Source organism: Egretta garzetta, unplaced genomic scaffold, assembly GCF_000687185.1.
Source record: "Egretta garzetta isolate BGI_Z169 unplaced genomic scaffold, ASM68718v1 scaffold176, whole genome shotgun sequence".
NCBI lineage: Eukaryota > Metazoa > Chordata > Aves > Pelecaniformes > Ardeidae > Egretta > Egretta garzetta.
The window spans coordinates 222,456-239,293 of NW_009259973.1; the positions used below are offsets into that span (position 1 = coordinate 222,456).

A 16,838-nucleotide genomic window follows, 5' to 3' on the forward strand; every position below is an offset into this window, starting at 1 on the left:
GTATTCTCCAGAGACTTTTTTTTTCTTCCACATCTTTCTACATAGATGATTGAGCTCAGTGACAATGAAAATCCATGGACAATATTTTTGGAAACAGTAGATCCAGAGATGGCTGCTACTGGAGCAACGTTACCCAAGTTTGATAAAGATCGTAAGTGTATATGACAAAGCTTGAGCAAATACAAAATACTTTTAATTTGGGTGTATCTCAGAAAACATTGTGCACTCCTTTTGGTGATGACATTGATGTGCCCATCAAACTACAGTGCTGAAATCATTTTTTCTCATGCTGTTTTTCCCTCATTTATCTTCAGGTGTATGACATGTTTCACATGTCTTTAGAGTCACTGAATAAATTTATATACATATTTTTATAAATAAATGTTTTATATATCTAAAGTTGACTTATAAAAATTCACTATTCAAGAACATTTTAAGGGCATTAATCAAATTACTAAATCAAAGACACATCTTTGTTACTGTTTAAATAAGAATATCTAGGTGATTTCCACACTCCCTGCTCCCGACATACTCAAATAAGCCTTACTTAAAATTAAATTTTGTTTCTTAATTTGTAGATGATGTAATGTTGTTTCTGAAGATGTATGATCCGAAGACTCGGAGTTTGAATTATTGTGGACATATCTATACACCTATATCCTGCAAAATACGTAAGTTACGCAATTTGATTTCATTGCTGTAATAGCAATTTTTTAAAGACAATAGATTGTATATATCTTTCTTTTCTTTTAATACTAGTTTTATCACTGAAATCAAAGGTAGGCCACAAAAAGAAATTCTGATTTCTCCCAACAGCTGATAGTTTTCTTCCTCACGTTGTGTCAGTGAAACTTCTTGCAAGGCTGAGAGTGTTGCCTTAATTTTTTGTTACAGGTTTGCTGTATTCAGCAGGTGTTTCAGACTTGCTGTAAAGCTTTGTGATTTGATATTGCTCCCCAGTTTGGTTATTTTTCCTTCTATTTCAATTTTTTTTTTTTTTTTGGTGGAATGTACTTCTGCAACGGCTTTTAAAATAACTTGTACATCTTTTCACTATGGTAGCCTAAGAGCAGCCACTCAGACTGAGTTGAGTGTGAGCCTTGGTTTTCATATGGGTCCATTTAAAGACTTCAGCTAATGTCTACTGAGTAAAGATGTTTTGATTTGTCATTTTGAATGTCTTATTTTGTTGACTTGTACATGCTTTCTAATTTGTATTTTAGCGGTCTTAATTTTTTTTTAAGAGATTAAATTTTTTCTCTGGGGAAAGAACGGTGTTATTCTAGCTCTTTGATCTTGGAAGGCCTTGCACATGGTTTTGTTGTTGTTCAGATTAAGTGGAAGGAAACCTTAAAGTTTATTTCTGGGTTGAATGTCAATAAGGGAAGCTTTAACCTGGAAGGCTCTCTTAGGCATTTTAAAACTATTTATCCAGGGTAGAAACATAGGCTCTCCTCTTTTTGCAGAGGTATCTCTAGCAGTTGAAGTGCAATGCATTTCACATTCCTTTTCTTTTCCAATAGGTGACTTGCTTCCAGTTATGTGTGAGAGAGCAGGATTTCCACAAGAAACTAACCTTATCCTCTATGAGGTTTGGATTGATAGACTTTTTGTAACATTTTTGTCTTTTACATAATATAACTAGAGAAAAATAAGCTTTATTGGTTAGAAAAAGGTTGCTCACAACAATGGTCATTTATAAATCGTAAGCACTCTGTAACCTGTAGCTTTGAAGTGCTGCAAGAGAGTATCAGCAGATAGTTAACTTCAAAACAGATTTAAAGTTAAACAACTAGAAGTGTGAGGCTTTAAAAACAAAAAAATTCTACATGAAGTCCTACATGAGCAGCTTCGCTGTGCTAAATCTGTGCATATCCTCTGAGTCGCAGTGTTAGAGGAGCTAATGCTGCTAACATTATTGGCCATTGTAGTTTTAGTGCCCCCCTTAGCAGAGTTCAGAAAATGTTGCATCTTCTCCTTCTTCCCCTAAGTTATAAGTCTGCAAACAAAATACGTAGTCTGCTAATTTGTTTCTGCCCAAATACATAAATACTAAATCTTTGTGACTGCGGTATTTATTGAGTGCTGAAGATGCAGATCTTGCCAAGGCAAGATCTACTTGCTCTAGTAAAGAACATGGAATTGGTTTTTTGTGATTTTTGTTAGCAGTCATGCTGCCCTCTCTGGTGGTTCCTGGGGAGCACGCACACTTCCATGCTAAAACTGTCAGGTACCTTTGCTCTATGTGGGTCAGGGTTGCAGTTTTTGATTCCAGTTTGTTTAGACAGGTGCTTTTATCCCACAAGGTCAACCTACAAGTATAAATATGTAATATGCATACAGCTATTTTAGAATATATGCATTTTTAATATGGCTTTGTGGTTTTTGGTTTTTTTGGTTTTTTTTTTAAAAGACAAGTGAATTGCTGTACAAAAGTTCTGCGCTATTAAAATCAGTAAGCATAATCAGTGTTCTCCAAGCTTCCTGGAAACTGCATCAGTAAAAAATTAATTTCCGAATTTTAGAAACTTTTCAGTGCTAACAGATATGCTGAATGATAAAGTACTTCTGAAAGTTAAGATAACTTGAGTGAGACTTCAAAGGTAAAGATGAACAGCCAGCCTTATCAACAGCAAATTGATGTATCTGGACCTTAGATAAGATTACATTTACCTTACATATATATAATCTATCCATTTGTTTCAGTTGAAAGAAGATACACTTTACCTTATCTGATGATTTCTTTACTATTGTGACCTTTATATGTGTCTTTTGTTTATTCTGTGATCAACAATTTTTGTTCTTTATTGCAGGAAGTTAAACCCAATTTAACAGAAAGGATTCAAGACTATGATGTATCTCTTGATAAAGCTCTTGATGAACTCATGGATGGCGACATCATAGTGTTTCAGAAGTATGTATTTTAAGGGGCCAGCTTATCATTGCAATTAAATCACCTGGTTCACTTTGAAAGCAGAACTTCCTTTAACTTAGCATTTTTAACAAGAGCAAAGTGTAATTTTCCAACAGTAGACATGTTCTCAGCAGTTCTCATTTTTTTTACTCAAAGGAAAAATGAAAAAAATGGACAGTATTTTAATTATCAGATGCCACATTATTTAAGGGAAAGAAGGTTTCATCCTGGTTTAGAAAACTAATAAACTAAAGGAGATCATAATAGTAGCAAAGAGTGTGGTTCAGCAATGCATCTGAATTCTACAGCTTGTTACTTGGAGCCACTGTAACTCAGACACTGAAGAGCCTACCAGTGTTTCAGATCTCTTGCTCTGTACTATTACCACTGTACAAGGCTCTTGGCTTGGAGCTCCTTTCAGCCTAGAACTAAACTAAACTGCTTTCCCTTTTTTTCCTTTTACTCATGCTCACAATAAGTTCCATATTGGTCCACGGTGATGAGATGCTCACAGTTTGCCTGAGTATGCAAGTCATAGGTGTACTGGTGCTTCAACTGGAGTTTTCTCCAGGGCAAAAGGAGAACTCCTGCATCTTGTATCCATTAAAGGGATATTTCATAAGCTTGTCAGGGCTATAAATCAGCATTTCTATGCTCTCACTCCTGATGGTCACACCCAACTGTGTTGCTCTGTTTCTCTCCATGGGCTGACAGTGGGTGGAAGCCAGCTAGTCTATCTTCAGCACTCTTACCCCAGATTATGTGAGATGAATGTATTTCTCATGTCATGCCTTGGAACTCGCATTCCCTGTTGACCCAGTTGGTGTTATGCACCTTTGGCTGGCTGCTGACTCCTGGGTAAGTGCACAGCTTGTACCCTGGTGCTATTTCTCTGCTGAGAAGATAGGGGTACCAGTCAGTAGTGACCCAAACCAGCGTCTGTGCCGATTGTTTTTTGGTTTGGTTTTTATTTTTTTTCCTGTGGTTCAAGGAGTGCTGTTGTACATCTGGCCTCTGTGCAAAGCAGCTAATACAGGACTACATGGAAAGCTGTGGCAGCATTAATATAGACATGCAGTACGTTCCAGGGTGGGAGGGAGGGAAGACTGCTGCGAGAATGCCGCTGTGAAACAACTGGAATCAAGAGTATTGCCAGATTGCCAAATGAGTGAGCACAGCGTGTGAGTGCGTTTGCTCTTGCACTGCACAGAAATACTCGGGGTGTGGGTCACCACTGACTGTATTAGTTCTACTGTGTACGAGTGGTGGCTCTTTAAAAAGGTTTCTAAACTTTATTTCTGTATCTCTTAACTGTCGCTGACTTACTGTAGGACATGATTTTAAAAGCCCTAACTGCTTGTATGTGTAAAAATGTGATATGTAATGGTATTATAATCTGTTTGCTCTTGTAGGGATGACCCAGAAAATGATAACAGTGAACTACCAACAGCTAAGGAATACTTCCGAGACCTCTATCATCGTGTGGATGTCATTTTCTGTGATAAAACCATCCCCAACGACCCAGGCTTTGTTGTTACTTTATCCAATAGGATGAATTACTTTCAGGCATGTGCCCTATTTGTTTCTCTGCTTTTGTTCCCTTGTTCTGAAAGTAATTTTTGCATTAGTTCTCAAGCACATTATACATATTTTTAGAAAAGGGTAGATCTGTTCTTGTATGCTTTTTGCGTTGTGGTAATGAAAAATTTAAGGAAGCCACTAATGCTTGTGAGACGAAAATACTCTTAAAAGAACCTAGTTTTATTAATAATGAGTTATTTAACAGTAGGATTCTTTCTTGATGTGCCATTCTGCTCTGTCAGGGAAGTGATATTCTTATGAAATTATGCATTTGCTTTCAAAGTGACATGTTAAACTTGCTCAACTTATTTAACTGTTCAAAGAAAAATACCTTGGGAATCTAGTGATGCCTATTTTCTGCTTGTAACATCACCAGCAATATTCATTTTGTAGACCAAACTGTATTGATTTCTTCACACAATGCTGTTTAAAGCTCAGTGGCACTAATAGGTCAAACGTGTTGTGTTCATAAAGGGTGACTTGAGGTGTTTTGAAGAGGAAAACTGGACAGTGAAACTTTATTTTAATTATCTTAAAGTTGGTGTGATCTATTAAGAGCCTGAGTAGATTTTGCACCCTACAGTTCTCCTGCATTTGCTTTTGTCAGCATCAAAAAGATCACTTAAAACCAGACAAGTTTATTTTCTGTCATGAAAGGCAGAAACTTTGAACACCTGCTTATACAGGGGAAATCAGGGATGAGTTTTGCTACTCTGTTCTCGTCGTCTGCTTTTTGACAACTCACTTTCTCTTACTTCATTTTTACTTGAAGTGTAAGTTCTTTATAGCTTATTTTGGTAAAGGAAAAACAGAGGATCCCCATGTTTTATGTGAGGCAGTGACATGAAATATACTGATGGGAATAATGTGATATTACCCAGCAAGCTAACATCCTTGGAGTGAATTAAAGAACGGTGGGAATTTTCACATAGCATACCTTCCTTATTTCCCCAACAATACTATAATTTAAAAGAAAATAATAAAAAACCCCCCACCAAACCAAAAAACCCAAACAAACAAAAATCCCAAAAGAGGAGTAGAGCTGCTTTGTGGATTTTGCGGCCTTTTGGTGACAGTAATTTATTGTAACAAAACAATTAGTTTCCTCATTTTTTCCCTAGTGTATCTTATTCTGTGTCAGCTGTTCAGGAGCTAAAGATACTAGTTTCTTTTGCCTTGAGGAAGTAGGCATAGTCGGTCTCTCTCAGAATTTTAGTAGCATGATGTTCTTGACGTGTAATGAATGACTGTGTGATTGGAGAGCAACGTCATAACTGTCTGGAATAATTCAGAACTTACAAAAAAATTTATTTGCAGGTTGCAAAGACAGTTGCGCAAAGACTTAATACGGATCCAATGCTATTACAGTTTTTCAAGTCCCAAGGGTAAGATGAATTTCCTTAGCATTCTGTGTGTCAACTATTCTTTAAAATACTTAGTCTGAATACTTAGCCCAAGTATAGATACATAGCAGTTACTTTGTAGCTTTTTCCAGGTTGTAAACCCTAAAATGTTAGTGTCCTGGCATGCACAGCAAATTGCATACAGTTTTAAGTATTGCAGTGGCTGGGTCTAGAGCCTCAAAGAATTGCATGTTCTAGAAGAGTTTTAAAATGAACCTTTTCTCAATGACATCTACTAAAGGATCACTGTTTAAATTTCTAAAATCATTAATTACTTCAAAGCCTTACTGTATGGGACAAATTATTAAGTTAATGTAATGCTAATGTTTCAGTGAATGCAGATTTCTAGAATGGAGGAGAGCAGAAACATGTGCAAATAAAAGCAGGATTTCTGCTGATTTTACAGGTTTAAATGCAGGAGTTACTTCACTGATTTTCCCTCTCCTCCCCCGAAGTCTACAGATAAGGTTTTGTGAAGATGATGATGATCTAACAAGTTCACAGCTGCTAAAAGGGGCATTTCTGTTTAAAGTGTTCTCAGACACACTTGTGTAAAATCTGTATAAAACTATAGCAGAAAACAGCATAATAGTAGTTATATGTATATGCTGCAGGAATAATGCACACACAAAAATTACATCATCTTTTTGTATTCATGAAAATGTAGATTGCTATTTATTAACCTGTTGGTATCTCCCTTCATCATCAATGAATCAGTTGTAATTTGAGTAGCTCTTTTATAGTTTACAGTGCTGTGGTCACTCTGAAATTTGCTGTGTCATAAGGCTCCACAAATTAACCTTTCACAGTCTAAAGTATGTGCTGCTGTACTAGTAGTTTCAGAGGAATGTAGATCTGCCACTCAGCAGCATTAAAGGCAAGCTTGTAAACATCCAAGCGAGTTAACACGCACAGTGAATGGTATTTCTGTTCCCATATGCTCACCTGGTTTTAAAAATCACTAAAGCACTGAATTAAATGCTGCTCAGGCAATTATATGAAACTAGAAGCCACGAATAAAAATGTGTTTGGTACTTTACTGAGTAGTGATGGATTGTAAAGAGGTATTTATGTTTTTCCTTCTGTAGTTATAGGGATGGCCCTGGTAATCCTCTTAGACATAATTATGAAGGTACTTTAAGAGATCTTCTGCAGTTCTTCAAGCCTAGGCAACCTAAAAAACTTTACTATCAGCAGGTAAGAGTCTTTTGTTTTTATTGGTGTGAATTAAAAAAAAAAATTCTGCCCTATACAAAGTATGCCTAAAGTGTTTTTCTTTTCTTCTTTAAGCTCAAAATGAAAATAACTGATTTTGAAAACAGAAGAAGTTTTAAATGCATATGGCTAAATAGCCAGTTTAGGGAAGAGGTGAGTGAGACTGGCTGTTGTACACTTGCTATCATTGCTACGTCAAAGCTGCTATGGCTGTGATTATGGTGCAATTCACACGCTCTGTTGTCCCCGAAGAACACAAATTAGAACAAAGTTGTACCTTCTGTAAAAAAACAACTAAACAAAAAAACCCAACCCCCAAACACCAAAAAACCCAAATACTTTAGAACAATTGTGCCAGTTCCTAACAAAAACTTTGAAGATAACATAGGTGTTCACTTTAGTAAGATGAATTTTTGATGAAAAGAAGAATCCAGTGTATTCTGTGCTTTAATACGCGTTTTTTTACATTTTCAGGTTTTCTAATGGTGTTTCTGTTTCAAATTCCATAGGAAATAACAGTATATCCAGATAAGCATGGGTGTGTGCGGGACCTGTTAGAAGAATGTAAAAAAGTTGTAGAACTCTCTGAAAAAGGTTCAGGGAAATTAAGGTAAAGCTGAGAGATTTTGATTTCTTTTATGTGATCATGTGGACTTTATGTAGAAGAATATCTGTAGAATTTAAAATACTGTGGAAACCATTATTATCAAATGAAGTCTGCTACTGTGTTAAAAATAAAAAGCTTTCAGATTAAGAGAGTTCTTATTAACTCTGAATATAAACTTTATATAATTATTTATGTTGTATTTCATAAAGTTATATCCTTGGGATGCACAACTTTAATCAGTTGCATTTGTTAACTCAAAACTTAATAATTGTTTCAAATTCAAACATTTCATGCTGTTCACATCTCAGGAGTTAAAAGTAAGGTCATTTAAAGAGAGTTTAAAAAAATAATTTAAATTAAAAACCTTTGTCTTGTAATTGCATGTACTGGCTTGTTTTGCCTTGAGCCAGAAGTAATTTAACCTCTTCACAGCTTAATTTTTACTAAAGATGGAATTTAAGTTTTACAAATACAGTAGTAATATCTGTTTACATCCTGACTACACTAATCCTTCTCAAGGTTTGAGAAAGAAATGTTGCATTGATTTTTTTTTTTAAATTTTTTTTAAATACTTTTCCTGTTTGTTTATTTTTAAGGCTGCTAGAAATTGTAAGTTACAAAATAATCGGTGTCCATCAGGAAGATGAGCTGTTAGAGTGTTTGTCACCTGCAACAAGTCGAACGTTTCGAATAGAGGTAAATATTACCTTCTCAAAGCAACTTTAAAACTTTACTTTGAGAGAAGAAACTCTTTCAAGTGGTAATTCTCTTTTTCTGGAGAGAGAAAGAGAATTCTAATTTTCAAATACATATGTATTTTTAAAGAGAATCCTTCTAAAATGGTTCCTTTGTTCCATCTGCTCCCCCATAATGATTTCATTCTTTAAATTTTTATGTATGTTTACTATAATAATACATGAAGACTTGGCAAGGGCTTGTCCATAGGACATTTGCTGCCTTAGCAATAATTCCAAGGTTTGTTTGAGTACTCATGATGTAAATGTTTATGCTTAGAACCCACTTTCATACTCTAAATGTAAGTATTCTAGAAGACTTTGTTTCCTTTTCTGTTAAGTTTGAGTTTCTTGAGCCAAATTTTTATATTCATCGTGTGATTTTTCTAAAATTTCACCATGTCTGAAAGATCAGAAATTTTTTTTTTAAAAGTTTCCAATATAAACTGTAATGAGGAGATGGCAGGACGACTACTACCACAGCTGATAAGAGGAGATCATGTCAAAAAAAGCCATTTGGGGAAGCTGAAATACCGTCATGCCAGGGATGAATGACTCTTTTAAAAAGACTGTCAAACAACATGTTTCTTGTTAATTGTGGGGTTTTTTTTAAAATAGACTTGTGTTACATCGGTAACAGTAGATAAATTATGCTTTTAGTTACTTAGTAAGTTACTTTTTGGGGAAGTTTTAACTGATTGCAATCATAATTTTATGTCTGGATCTAGGAAATTCCTATGGACCAGGTAGATATAGATAAAGAAAATGAGATGCTAATCACAGTGGCACATTTCCACAAAGAGGTTTTTGGGACATTTGGAATTCCGTTCTTGCTGAGGATACACCAGGTACAGTATGCCTCCCTTTTTCTCCCCATGAGGTTATATTCATGATTTTTTTCTTAAAGTACTGTGAAAGAAATTGATTAGTATAAGAAGCACACAGGAAAATACCGCTCCTGTGTAAAATGTTCTGCCCCATATATGCCTTTTCACAGTTAAACCATTTACCATCCCAGTTCTTTTTTGCATATACAGGTTGTTAAGTGTTTCAGTGAGCCTGTGCAATACCTAGAAAGTAGGTATTCAGCATCAGCCAGGGACTCGAAATACTACCATAGCAATACTAACTCCCCCACAGACCACCTCCCCAACAAACCTAGAATCCTATTTCTAATACCACTTCAGTAATTGTAATGCAAAATTGTTGGCAAAAGTGTCTAGGCCATGGTTGCTTGGCTTCTTACTGAAACACATGATTATGAAAAAATAGTTTGCTTTCTTGAATGTTTTCTAAGATGCCTTTGCATTTCATAACTTCGGTAATTTGTGCTTTATCTTCTAGGGCTGGAAATTAATACAAGAGTGAAAGCTAATTATGAAAGCTAAATTTAAATTCTTACGTTTTTATGTGGTACTGCTCCAACTGAATGTTACACTAATTCTTTTAAAATCAAAGTGTATTTCTGGGGAGAGTTAGCAATTTACTTTTAAACTTTTTCTGGTTCTTGTATGTTAGTTTGTATGAAAACTACCTACTTTTCTGCAAGTTTTGGAATGAGATGTATGTCCACATCTTTGCATCCCATAGAATTCTACTGTATTTCTGTATTTTTGATCAAAGTAGTGTAAAACCTGTGTGTTGATTTCTGGTGGAAAAAATTTGCACTGTATTTCCCACTCCATGATCATATTATTGATCTTTGAAGTTGATGGTATCCATCTCTTTTTTTGGAGGTTTACACACACAGCATGCAGAAACATACCACAAAAAGCTACTAATTGAGGGGGACCATTACAGGTGTAGAGGCTTTAAAAAGTAAAACTTTTTTCCCAAATTTCTATTTTGCTACTAATTTTCTAACTTTGTTTCTTAACTTTACCCTTGCACATATCAGTAGCCATTTTATGGGACAGTTTGCATAATGATGAATCAATAAGATTTAAGGTTGTATGTTGTTGTTCTGTATTGTACTGGATGATGCTGACACTTGTGTAATTTTGTAAATTTGTAAATAACTTGAGAGATTAAGGCAATGTATTTCAATGAAGCTTGAAGCAGGAAATATTAACAGCATCCCTTTTTTTCCTAGATTTTCCTAGATTTTTTTGACATTAAAAATCTTGTAATTATTAGGGTGAACACTTCAGAGAGGTTATGAAGCGGATTCAGACAATGTTGGACATACAAGAAAAAGAATTTGAAAAGGTAATGGCAAGTTGAGAGAGTTTTTATTGTTGATTGTAGACCCTAAATGAGTTTATTTTAAGTTAGAACATCACAGATTTGGAATGTGTAGATTTTGATCAATAGAACAGTGGCTTGATTCTAATGCTTTTTCTGAGAATAATTAGGTGGGGTGTGTAGGCATCTGTCCTGCATCAAAATTGATACTTGGCAAACATCAAAGTAACCTAAAAAAGTTTAAATGGTACAGGACCTCTAGAGGCCACCCACTTCAGGTTCTTGCTCAGGGCAGAACTAGCTTGAAGTTAAGTCAGGTTGCTCAGAGTTTTACCTGCATTTAATTGCAATTTGAAAGCTCCCAGGGATGGGAATTCTGCCACGTTCTGGGCGCTGTATTTAGAGCATTACCGCTGTCATTGGTTTCCTTATGTGCAACCAGAATTTTTCATTTTGCAGCTGATGATGGCTCCCTCTTGTCCTTTTGCTGTGCAGCTCTTGAGAAGAGTCTGTTTCTGTGTAACAGCTTCAGCTGGTGGAAGACTAGGTGCCCCCATTAGCCTTATCTTCTCTGGGCTAAACAAACCCATTTCCCTTAGCTTCTTGTATGCCGTGAACTCCAGCTCCTCTAACTGTCTTACTGCACTATTGCTGGACCTGATCCAGTTTGTTGCCATCTCTTTTTCCCTGGAGGGCCCGAACAGTATTCCAGGACACAGTATTCCAGATACAGTCTCATGATTTCCTGAGCCTTCGTTTTATCCCATTGTCAAGGTTGTTGGTGAAGATTTTAAACAGGATTGGCCTTTATCAGCCTCTGAAGAATACCACTCATAACCAGTTGCAAGTTAGACTATGAAATTAGACTCAAAGGATTTATTTTAATGTGCTCACCAGGTTTTTTTCTTTCCTTTTCATAGTTTAAATTTGCAATTGTAATGATGGGCCGGCACCAATATCTCAATGAAGATGAGTATGAAGTGAACTTGAAAGATTTTGAGCCCCAACCTGGTGAGTTGTTAGATACCTGACTATTATTTTGACCTGCTGAAGTTGCTCTGACAGTTATGTGATTATCCTTAACTCAGGATGCAGAAAGCGATTGTTCTTTGTACATGAAATACATTATATAGAGTCACTAAGCAAATTTTTATATACACTTGTGTGCACATTTAAAAGTGTTGATGCTAGTCTGAGAATATGTATTTTATGGGCACATAACTCACAAGGAAACAGGTTATTTATTTATTTAAAAGTTTGCATTTGAGTGACCAAATGGGTGAAACATCAGTATAACATGATTTACAGAAGAGTTACAACGTAAGTTGCACCTTGTCTGTATCGACCATCTGCTCCCTTCTCTGTTTGACTTTCACATTGTTACTGGAGTATGTGCTTCTGTTATTCCTTAAAAATATTAAGGTGCATTATCATAAGACTCTTATTTTAAGTGTGCTGCAAAGAGGCATTTGAATTCTCATATTCCTTGAAGATGCTTCTGGTTCATTCTTGGTATCTTCAATGAATCCAAAGAATGTGACAAGAGTATTACATATGTGAATAGGTAGGATGCTGTTTAGATTTTCTTTTCCTAAGAGGTGATTCACCAAGCTACAAATGCAGCTCTGTTCTGAATTTGCCTGTGAATGGTCTACCATCTTTACTTGACTGGTATTTAAAACTCTATTCTATGAGGAATTTACACATAGGAGAAACCAGGTTAATCCTTCAGGAGTTCCACACAGTCATCTTTCGAGAGTTTCAGTTGGGAACGGCATCTTTGAATCCGCAGTCAGGGCTCTGTTGAAAGCCTTGAATTCATTGGGGTTTTTTACCCCTAGCTTAGCTGAGTATTCCTTCTTGTGAGCTGTTCTGTCTGGTAGAATCAAGATTGAGGACAACTTGCTCTCTGCAGTTCTACTTTTCTGACAATTATGAGCTCTAGTTTTTGTTGGCAGGTTATGCTAGGGCCAAACTTTCTCTTATTTTTTTCAAACTGTGTTCTGGATTTATGTAGCAGTTGTAAAGAAATCCTGTAACTGTCCGTTTATTTCAAAACCCACAGAGTTAGACCGATACCATGAATGAGTACTCTGCAGGAACCTAGCAAAAAGTCCTCTTGTTGTGGTATGTTACACAGCCAGGTTTATGGTTCATGGTTGTGAGTATGAAGGAACTTGCCAAAACTTTGAATGCCTGCATCTGCAGAAGTAATCCACGAGCAGAGAAGTGTGTCACTGGAGGGGCCTCTTTTTTGCACTAGTTGTGAGGGGTGTCTGAATGATGAACTCAGAGGTGAACATTTCTCCATGGACAGATAAACTCTCTCTTGTGTGCTCAGAGCAGGCAGAGTTCTGATTTTATTCTGAGAGTCATCTTTCTGGGGCCAGGAAGGGGAAGGCAATAGTCTGAAATGAACTGTTGGACTTTCTGAGCAAAGCAGAGCCAGTCTTGCCAAAACAATGCGAAAGACTAACCAGCTAAGTAGGTCAAAAGTACAGAACATGACAGAAACTGGAACAGGGAGAACTAGAATTGTTCGTAGGAGTTGTAGGGAATGTGACATTTTAATTTGAAAGTTCACGGGAAGTTGCCCCTTTGATATAATACACTTAGATAGAATTCATTCCCCCCTGAAATTCTCCTATGGGGTGATAATATGATGCTCTAATGCTTTCTTATCTAAGTATTAGTTCAAAGAGTGGGGCTCATGCGTTTCTACAAATACCAAATTTTAACACATGCTGGACTAATTGAACCAAAGCTTCAGCATTCTCTAATTTGATTGACATAGCTGATATCAGTAATGTCCCTCTGCTTTTATAAAGATGCACTCTAGCAATGATTGTGCTGATGTTAACAGTGTAGGACTTAGTTTCTGTCTTTAAAAGACATTCAAGTGATCTTAGCAAGATTAGCAGTTCTCTTTTATATTTGACATTGACCATTATGTCAAACAAAAGGACAAATAATTTTCAATGAAGAAAATATATCAAAAAATGCGGATGCAGGCAACCAAAAAGCTCAAGTGTTTTATGCTTTAGTGGTTGCAGTTGATGGCTTTGAATGTACCTTTCTCCCCCCAGGCTGTATTGATACTGGGGGTTACCCCATCCCAGGTGCAGGACCTTGCACTTGGCCTTGTTGAACCTCATTATGTCAAACAAAAGGACAAATAATTTTCAATGAAGAAAATATATCAAAAAATGCGGATGCAGGCAACCAAAAAGCTCAAGTGTTTTATGCTTTAGTGGTTGCAGTTGATGGCTTTGAATGTAGGAGTGTGCTTTTCTTGCTGGGGGGCTATTTAGTTTCTGCCTTTGTCATTTAACTTCAAAGAACATTTGATGCTCTGCATTGAGGACATCTTAAAAGAGAATTTCTCCCATTTGCAAGAAGTATGCAGACTGGTTTTTCATGATAAAGCCATATTGGGTTGAACAAGTGAAAAAATCTGTGTTTTCTTTACAGTCTAAATATGACTAAATTTTTTTCTCAGCAAATAAGAGGTCAGTTACATGATTTCTTAATTAACTGATTATTTGCATTTTACATGTATTTAACAAATATTCCCACTTAAACCAGGTGTTAAGAATAACTTACTACAGCAGAGATAACATAGAATACAGAAAATACTATAGGTTGTCATATTTAGATGATGGATGCCTTTCTGTTTCAAACAGGCTCAGCACTTTGGTGAAAACTGGTACTTTGTGTCTGTGGCCATAAATTATAACAGTAGTTTTCTTGCTTTAGCACACAGTTTACTATTGTAAACTCCTGTAAGTGACTGAAGAGGAGAAAAACCAGCTACCTGATCCAGAAACAGCTGTAAAATATATTATTGGGAGGAAAGCAGCGGTCAGGAAAGCTGTCTGTTTGACTGTGGACGGTAGGACTGTTCTGCAGTCCTTTTCCATACCCCATGTGATTCCTAGCAAACTGTGAACAGGGCACACAGGAGTAGTTTGTGTAAAGGAAACTTTCCAATTTAGTCTTAAAACTTCATTATTTTTTTCTCTTTTCTTTTCTAGGCAACATGTCTCATCCAAGGCCATGGCTAGGGCTTGACCATTTCAATAAAGCCCCAAAGAGAAGTCGCTACACTTACCTTGAAAAAGCTATTAAAATCCATAACTGACTTACTTAACCAGATTGTCAAGGCAAGGGACAAAAATAAGTGTGTGTGTGCACCTTTTTAACAACTGTAGAACTTTGGTACACGTGCACTATATCTGAAGTCTTCAGCAAGAGGATTTGCTGCTGATGTTAATTTTATTTTGTTGAGGCTGTTCAGTTTGGCTTCTCTGTATCTATTGACTGCCCTTTTTGAGCAAAATGAAGGTGTTTTTATAAAGCTTGGATGCCAATGAGAGTTATTTTATGGTAAACGTAATGCAAGGCAATTGTCAGCATAATGAGGGAAGAGTTTAGTAGAACAGTTGACATTGGCAAAATATTTGTCTGTAGTACGTTTATAGATGGCATAAGCTGGCTGGCTGCCCTTCCCAGTATGGTGTTCACCATCACTGCAGCTAGTAAGTCTTATGTTTAGACTCACATCAGATTTATTTCCTTCAGTTATACTTTAAATGACATTTTTGTGCATTTGTAAATGCAAAAAACTCACATCATCAATAAATAGCAATCTCTACTTCATTGTGTACATTGTTGGCACTTATTCGGGATTTTTGTCTCCTCCAGCTGCATAGAATCTTTTTTAATAAACTAGTTTTCGTTTAATTTAGTCACTACTTTGCATCCCGTTTTGCCAAGTGGATGCCCTGAGTCCTAAAAAGAGATATTTGGGTCTTTTTATTAAATTTTCAACCATTGGTAAATACTGTTGCGATTTATTATGCCGTCATCTGGCAAATAGAATGACACTCAAAAGTTGGCAAAAGCAAGTGAGAGGATTATAAATATCATTAATTTAGTTAACATGGGAAGAGATGGGGAAAACACAAGAAATAGCCTTTTAGCACAGAGGGCATGCTCACTAGTGTTTAGTAAGCTGTTGACTTTGTAAAAACAAGGAGGAAAAAAAAAAGAAAAAAAAAAGAAAAAATGAAATTGTATATTTAATGAATGAACATGTACAATTTAACACTTGGAGGTTAATTTTGTTGGGTGAGTCTGCAAGTGAATTTCACTGATGTTGATATTCATTGTGTGTAGTTTTATTTCAGTCCCCAGACTGCTTCCTTTTATTTTGGAGCTAATGCCAGCCGCGTGTCTAGTTTTGAGTGCAGTAAAGATAGAATCAGCAATTCACACTTAATTTTACATTCTTTTCCAGTATTTTATTTTGTTTCTGTAGCCGCAGTGTACAACAACTCTTCCTGTATATTGCCTTTTTTTGCTGGAAAATGTTGTATGTTGAATAAAATTTTCTATAAAATTTTTCTTCGGTGAGTGATGACATGGACATTGAAGAAGATTTCTCCTTTCCTTGGAAATAGAGTTTTCGGAAATGTTTTCGTTTGTGAGGTTTTGCTAAAGGTGTGGGTTTTTTCTGAAGTGTTGACAATTGTATAAACCTCATATTGGTTGTTTTGGGAGAAATCCATGGGTTTTTCTGTTAAATTGTTTTGGGGTTTGGAGGCTTTTTTTGTTTTCTGGTTTTTTTTTTTTTACCTTCTAACTAGTCACATTTGAGCTTAACAAATAAAAGGTTTCCAGGAAGGAGCCATGTACAATTAAGACAAATGGAAAGAATTATTTTACTAGTTTGTTTGTAAACCTTGTAGTAGCATCTTTCTGGTAGACTTGACTCTGCCTGCCTGTACAAAATTTTTTGGTCCAGATTCTAGAGTCTAATATTATAAATGGTGTAAAGTGAAATCTGGAGTCCCTAAAGGTAAGCTCTCTTAATAGAGTAATAGATTCCCACTGTATGTGTTCCCTGTATTCATAACCAAAACAGAAAGTGCTTAGAAGCTTCCCTTTCTCAGACCTATCGATAAGCATTTAGTAGGGGTTGTATTCATGTGATGGCCTTTATACTTTTTTCTGAAATGGATTCTGGTGATTACTGAAAACACCAGCAAGTATTTTTAAATTAAACTTTAAGATCTATTTCCTTCTTTTAGCTTTAAAATGAATTAATCACTCAAGTTTTAGGTATGTTTGGATTTCTTCTTAATTTATATCTTGCAGTGCTTTTAACTGTCTCTTATTTCCAATCGAGGAAAACTATT

The 16,838-nt window shown here is 36.0% G+C and overlaps 1 protein-coding gene across 3 annotated transcripts in view; it reads left to right on the forward strand.

The window, feature by feature from the left end:
- USP7 (ubiquitin specific peptidase 7) overlaps nucleotides 1-15,670 on the forward strand; it is a 67,148-nt gene extending 51,478 nt beyond the window's left edge. The window contains exons 18-31 of one of the 3 annotated variants that reach the window (XM_009640329.2): nucleotides 46-151; nucleotides 579-671; nucleotides 1,524-1,591; nucleotides 2,814-2,914; nucleotides 4,327-4,480; nucleotides 5,813-5,880; nucleotides 6,987-7,095; nucleotides 7,189-7,266; nucleotides 7,623-7,723; nucleotides 8,317-8,416; nucleotides 9,183-9,302; nucleotides 10,591-10,662; nucleotides 11,559-11,649; nucleotides 14,673-15,670. In XM_009640329.2, the coding sequence (XP_009638624.1) occupies nucleotides 46-151; nucleotides 579-671; nucleotides 1,524-1,591; nucleotides 2,814-2,914; nucleotides 4,327-4,480; nucleotides 5,813-5,880; nucleotides 6,987-7,095; nucleotides 7,189-7,266; nucleotides 7,623-7,723; nucleotides 8,317-8,416; nucleotides 9,183-9,302; nucleotides 10,591-10,662; nucleotides 11,559-11,649; nucleotides 14,673-14,779 (1,368 nt within the window). In that variant the 3' untranslated portion in view covers nucleotides 14,780-15,670. Of the gene's footprint in view, nucleotides 1-45; nucleotides 152-578; nucleotides 672-1,523; nucleotides 1,592-2,813; nucleotides 2,915-3,628; nucleotides 3,773-3,905; nucleotides 3,971-4,326; nucleotides 4,481-5,812; nucleotides 5,881-6,986; nucleotides 7,096-7,188; nucleotides 7,267-7,587; nucleotides 7,724-8,316; nucleotides 8,417-9,182; nucleotides 9,303-10,590; nucleotides 10,663-11,558; nucleotides 11,650-14,672 lie in introns of those variants that run through there. The other 2 variants (XM_035895847.1, XR_004842213.1) reach the window with 2 other exon arrangements.
- Nucleotides 15,671-16,838: the final 1,168 nt, after the last annotated feature.